The 6817-nt window shown below is 38.8% G+C and overlaps 1 protein-coding gene across 1 annotated transcript; it reads left to right on the forward strand.

Moving 5' to 3' along the window:
* Nucleotides 1–3255: 3255 nt before the first annotated feature.
* Nucleotides 3256–5999, forward strand: LOC122085606 (protein SENSITIVE TO PROTON RHIZOTOXICITY 1). The gene is made up of 2 exons (XM_042654091.1): nt 3256–3582; nt 4404–5999. Exon 2 carries the CDS (start codon nt 4417–4419, stop codon nt 5950–5952), a length of 1536 nt encoding a protein of 511 aa, XP_042510025.1. The 5' UTR covers nt 3256–3582; nt 4404–4416; the 3' UTR covers nt 5953–5999.
* The last annotated feature ends 818 nt before the right edge of the window (nt 6000–6817 follow it).

The following is a 6817-nucleotide window of genomic DNA, read 5'->3' on the forward strand; positions in this document are numbered from 1 at the left end:
TCTGTGCCATCTGTCATGAAAAGCCCCAGCAAGTCCACGCCAACAAAATTGCTTTCCTTGCGTCCACATTATATAAAAGGAAGCTTTTGAAGATTGGTGGGGGAGTCTGAGTGGGACCCATTAAAAGTAAGTCCTAAGTGAGAACGCCCACGCCAATTGCTGAGGTGTTTGGCGCTTTATATTTGTTCCAGGAATTTTCCAGCCTTGCTGAGTTGCTGTTACCACAGAATTACAAGGAAATTCCCACTTTTAAGGGTCTGCACCAAAAGAAAATAAAAGAAAGATTTCCTTTCTAGTTTCCTCCCTCTTCCTAGAGTTTTGATGTCATTAAAGAAGAAGAATCCAAATTGAACTGTTCAATTCCCTTCCCATGAGAGGGTTCTTTGAACAAGTCACAGAAAAGAGTAATGATAAAATGGTGTGAAATATTGGAAGGCGAATAAAGTTATTTCATGTGAGGAGCTAGAAGAGATAAACACTAAGGTGCTGGAGGAATGTTATTACATTTAACCAAGACATAGAAATGGGATGGCAAAAATTAGTCTATTTGTTAAGTTTGTCTCGAATTTTGGATCGGTTTTGAAGATTGACCCACTCCGACATATTTTGGTAGCGATCGAAATGTGAAGTTTTCTGAGATCTGTGATAGAAGCAGAGGGGCTGGGCCAATAGGGCCAAGCCCGTAACCCATCACTGATCTCGTATGGGGGTGTGGGGGCATAGCCCCCGTGGTATGGTTCGATCGGATCGATCGCGACCCGATGGGTCAACTCGTAACTTAGAGTATATATAATGTACTGTTGCTTGTTGAGAAAGTCATTATATTTTGAGTGCTTTTTTTGAGCTAGGGTTTCAATGTGAGTTTTCTTGCAGTTGCTTGAGTGTAATCTCTCTTCTGCATAGTGAAACATCTTCTTCTTCACTCGAGGATGTAGCACACCAACCTGGTGTGTGAACCTCGTTAAATCTCTATGTCATGCGGATCTATTGTCTATTTATTTTTCGTATTTTTTGGTATTTGATCTAACAAATCTATCAGTATGTTTGTTGTTTACTAATTGATAGAGGGCAGGCCTTGACGTAACAATGAAGTTCAAACAACTTGATTTAGAGCTCTCAAACCAAGTCAAAAGTTAGATCAAAATGTGATGCAAATTTGCTCCATAAATTTTGGCAAGATTGGTTCATCCACTTGGTTTAAACTCTCAGGTCTTCCATAAAAACTAATTAATTAGGGGTTAAGAAAAGCATATTTAGGTCAATTGGTGGATCGACCAAGGGAAGGTTTCAAAAGTCAGAATCGGATTAGTTGTTTGAATCAAGTGTTGCTAAATCACTCAATTCTGAAAAAAAAAAAATATTGTTTTGACTGAGTCCCAATCGATTCGAATTGTTTTAAATTAGAATTGATGGAGATGGATGCCTAATTTCAAGTTTTAAAACTTTGAAAGAAGGGTCTACATGTAAAATGTGATGCTCGAAGAAGGAAACACTTGGTAATTAGACCCAAATGAGAAACTCATGGCTTCCTTACTTGATATCTTTGCCCATATCATGAAATCTTTTTCTCTCTTTATTGGTGTTTTTTCCTTTGTTGTTTCCTTAGAGAGCTCTCTTTTTTTTTCTTATATTCATCCGAGAAAAAATGTAATCCATATTTATTTAAAAAAAAAAAAAAAAAAAACATTGTTTGACAATGTAGCAGCGCATGTCTATTGGATCCAGGAGTGTCAATGCTAAGTTCACACCTATAGGCCCGATCGAGGTCGACACGTTTATGGCCCGACCTAGACCGGGCTAATAAAGCCCAACACATTTATTAAACGGGCATTCACGATGCAAGTAGCTAGCCCATTGGGCACCCGATCGAACCAACACAATTTGAACTGACTCGTTGTAGTCCAACCCAGCCCGACCTCTTTAATACTAAATAAAATTCCTATTTTGCCATTACTAGTAAGAAACTAATTAAACTTTCTTACCCTTTGTTTTGTAATAAAATTTGATTTAATTAACATTTGTTTTGTAAGTTGTACACGTTTACGACCTGACCTGGACCGGCCCGACCAAGCCCGACACGTTTATTAAGCGGGCATTTATGGTGCAAGTAGCTAGCCCGTCGAGCTCCCGACCAAACCGACACGTTTATAAGCCCGACTTAAATCCTACTCGTTGTCGTCTGACTCAGCCCAACCTCTTTAATACTAAATAAAATTCCTATTTTGTCATTTCTAGTAAGAAACTAATTAAACTTTCTTACCCTTTGCTTTGTAATAAGATTTGATTTAATTAACATTTGTTTTGTAAGTTGTAACAATCATAATTTTTTTTTTTTATCAAAGAACAACCTTAATCTCATATCACTTCTCTTCTTTATTAAAGAGTTACATCACATATTTCTAGGCCTTTAACCCACTTAAGAAAATAATTTTATGATAGGCACATTCAAAGTCTGTTTAGAGTCCATTTAAACTTAAATAGGTTTATAACCCGTTTAAGGCCTGTTTAAGAAAGTCCAATTAAAACCCGATACCAACCAGTCCAATTATAAACCGTATCATACCCTCCAAAACTAGCATGTTTACTTAAACGGGTATTCACAGTAGGCTTCCAAGTGGTCAAGCCTGATTAAATCTGATCAAGACCAACTCGATCCGACCGATTGACACCACTAATTGGATCTGGCTCCTCTTAAAAGCCTTGGGCATCCAATCATTTATCTTTCACGTCACTCAATAATGGTTGGGACGAACGACTTGAATACAAATGCAAATACCTGGGAATTCATGTTCACGTGGTCTTAGCCGCTGAATGGGGAAGAGGTCAATAGTCTCTCTTCTCTCCTATGAAATTGAGAGAGAGAGAGAGAGAGAGAGAGAGAGAGGGTGCGCAGTACACACATAACTGGTTGGACCATGCTGCCTTGGGGTTGGCAATGGCGTAGCTTCCTGGTAACCCAGGCCAGCTTTCTCTCTAGGATGAAGTTAAATAAAGCCGAAAGAAAAATAAATAAATAAATAAGAGAGAAACAGTCCACAAGTCGTTTCTAGAAACGGCGAAACAAGTTAGGTCGTTTCTTGAACCATAAATAAGTAAAAATTTCTATTTCTATTTCTGAAAATAAGTGAAACGGAACAGTTTTATCAAACGCTTTTTACTCCGTTTCTGCTGTTTCTGGAAATAGAAACGGCAGAAACGCGTTTCTTGAAACGTTATCAAACGGGCCCTTAGAATATCAATCATCCCCCGTTTGATGAACACACTATTGTGCTGAATCAGAAGCATCCAATCAGTGATTTGGTGGGTCACCTCTTTGATCAGAAAATTCTTTAGACCATTTGATCAGAAACTGACCCACCAATTAAATTTCTCATTGGAAGTTCAGCCATGGAAAGTGGTAAGGTCTATTGAAGATGATGAACCTGAGTTTCAGTCAATTACGGTACAGTGTCTCTGTGATGCTAATTGCTTCATTTATTTATTGACATGCTTGTGCTCAACTCTCTCTTTTCATGCCTCTCCATTCCTATGCGTAAGAGACAATACGAGGACCGACCAAGAGCATCTGCAGTTTTGAATCTGGTGAGTTTTTTTTTTTTTTCTCCTCTTCACAAATCTAGGTTTTATGTTTGTGTGATTCATCTGAAGTTGTTCTTAGGTATCAATACCTGTGCCAGGGATGAAATTAGACCTACCCATGTTGGAAATGTTGTGTTCTGTGTTGAATTGGATTTGTTGTTTTGATTTTGGGCAGTGATGAATAAATATTGGTAGGATTTTGTGGTGTTACTTGAGCTATTGGTTCTGTTTTTTTTTTTTTTTTTGGAATGAGTATTGGTTTCTAGGCTAATCTTGGTATCAAGAGGTGGATCTATTTTTTCAGGGGGAAAAGGGAAAAAAGAGCGATCTTGAGGAAGTTTTGCTTTGAAATTTTTTGTGATAAGGATGATGCTTTTTAGTGAAAGATTGTGTTTATAAGGGGGAAAATCCCTCTAAAGATTCAAGAGAAATATTTTGGGGTTGGTGTGGGGAGTAATCTCTTGTTACTTTCATTTTTTGTGGTCGTTGGATTGTGTTTGGTGACTGGAAATTGCTTTTGTTAAAGAAATTATTGGTTGGTTTTGAGAGAATGATTGAATTAGATAGTAATCTTTTTTCTTGTTTTCTTTCTGCTGAGAAGAAAGGATTGTGGACTTTTTTGGGGGTTGAGAAATGGATAATGGGGAAGTTAGGGTTTGGAATGGCTTTTTTCAGAGATTTAGACTTGTGATGAAGGGTTACTGTTCTATCTTCATCGAATTTGATGGCTATTTTGTAGATGAAATGAGTAGATTATGTGTTTTAATCCACCAACTCTACTTAGAATTCTGATGATGAATTACTGCTTTGCTTTTCTGTTTCAGCTTCTGATCTGCAATGGATCTCAAAGAAAGGCTTTGTCCAGAAGCCTGGACAAAGTCTTCTCTAGGGAATGAATCGTCTAATTATGGAATTGGGCCGCAGCGCCCATTCTCTGAATTCAATCTTCCTTCGGGAACCTCATTGCGTAACTCAGAAAATCAAGTCAAAATCCCAGATCGAATGAATGTTCAGACGACAGAGATGGCAATTGATGCGAATAAACTTCAGGGTTGGGATCCCCGGACTATGTTAACCAACCTCACTTTCCTTGAGCAGAAGATCCACCAACTGCAGGATTTGGTACATCTGATTGTTGGCAGAGGAGGTCGAGTGTTGGGTCGCCCAGATGAAATTGCGGCTCAACAGCAGCAGCTTGTAACTGCTGATTTGACTTCCATCATAGTTCAGTTGATCTCAACTGCTGGTAGTCTTCTCCCATCTGCAAAGAATAACATGTTGGCAGCAAATCCTTTCATTGGACAGCTAGGGAATACCAATACCTCTGGTATTCGATGCCCTAGTAGTTTGGGCATGAATGATGATGCTATGCCACAGTCTAATGGTGGAATCAAGGAGTTTGATCATTCTGATCATACTGAATCCATGGGAAATAGCGGTCCTGAACAAAACCATACAGGTCAATCTCACCACTCTGTTTCCCCTATTGAGGAGCATGACTCAAAGGATGATGAAGAGGGTGGGGATGGAGAGAACCTTCCCCCTGGATCCTATGAAGTCCTACAACTAGAGAAGGAGGAAATACTGGCACCGCATACTCACTTCTGTGTGATTTGCGGAAAAGGATTCAAGAGGGATGCAAACCTACGGATGCACATGAGAGGTCATGGAGATGAATACAAGACCCCAGCTGCTCTTGCGAAGCCTAATAAGGAAACGAGTTCAGAGCCCATGCTGATCAGGAGGTACTCCTGCCCCTTTACTGGATGCAAGCGTAATAAGGAGCATAAGAAGTTCCAGCCACTGAAGACCATACTGTGTGTGAAGAACCATTACAAGCGTACCCATTGCGACAAAAGCTACATTTGCAGTAGATGCAACTGCAAGAGGTTCTCTGTTATTGCTGATCTCAAGACTCATGAGAAGCATTGCGGACGGGACAAATGGTTATGTTCCTGTGGCACAACATTCTCAAGAAAGGACAAGTTATTTGGACATGTCGCACTCTTCCAAGGTCATACTCCTGCCGTTCCCTATGATGAAAACAAGGGAACACCTGGATCAGCAGAACAAGGGGAAAGCAATGAAGTAACTACTGAAACTCCTAGGGAAAGGAATACAGGATTCAATATCAGCTCCAGTGCCTCCAGTGGAAATGGTGACCAGAACATTGTAGATGTGAAAAGCAGTGTTGATGACCCCACTGGTTACTTCTCAACAATGAACTTTGATACATGTAACTTTGGTGGGTTTCACGAGTTCCCTCGACCACCATTTGATGTTCCAGATACTTCTTTCTCATTCCTTCTTTCTGGGTCTTGTAATTATATTCAGAAATCTGGAGGGACATCAGGTTCTGATGCCCTCAACTGATATGATGGTATTTGATTTTCTTCTAGTGCATTTCTTCCATTCTGTTATCTTCTTGAATCATATGTTCTTCTTTGTGTCTCATTTCATGTACAAAATGAGATTCTATTCTTATCTTGAGAAGGGTTTCGAGTTTAAGATCCTAAGAACTAGAGCTTCTACTCATTTTCTCTTTTGTCCAGAATTCAGATGTGGAGCTTATTGTAATCTTTAGGCTGTTCTATAGGCATAAAACCAGTTGAAACCACTACAGGAAGTGAAGTGAGTTATCTTTATCAACCAATGCCAGAAAATTTAGATTTAATCCTCACAAAGGTTATATGAGAGAAGTGTGTTCCCAGGATTATGATTTGATTTGTTAAGACTAGTTACTTTATTGGATGGATACTGAATTCACTATAATTTATAGTTCTATGAATGATCAGCAGGGCGATGGAGAAGTGTGTTCTCAAATTCTGATAGTGCATAGCAACTTTTACTGGAAATGTGATGCATGCATGCATGGGGATTGACAGAGCAATCAATATACATAAAATTGGACTTGGACTTGGTGTGTATCAGTTGCGAGTCAAATTAGAATTGCTTTTCTTAAATTGACCATTAAAGCTTATTAAAATTTGTATTGAACTGCTACAAGAATACGGACAAGAAAGCCAGCAAAGTCTTTTTTGTCTTGCACATTGATTTCAATCTTTTGTCAGTAATAGAATCTACACGCTTGTCAATGTGCCAAAGGAAGCACGTGTGGTGACTGTGTAAGAGTCAAATTTTTACCAAGAAAAGTGGAAAGTGATTTTAAAAAAAAAAAAAAAAAAAAAAAAAAAAGGTGTAGAAGTCCAAGAAAGAAAGATTTTTTTTTTTTTTTTTT

Source organism: Macadamia integrifolia, chromosome 1 (assembly GCF_013358625.1).
Source record: "Macadamia integrifolia cultivar HAES 741 chromosome 1, SCU_Mint_v3, whole genome shotgun sequence".
Lineage (NCBI taxonomy): Eukaryota > Viridiplantae > Streptophyta > Magnoliopsida > Proteales > Proteaceae > Macadamia > Macadamia integrifolia.

Coding starts and splice junctions, on each gene's coding strand:
- LOC122085606 (XM_042654091.1), top strand. CDS start 4,417: ATGGATCTCAAAGAAAGGCTTTGTCCAGAAGCCTGGACAAAGTCTTCT.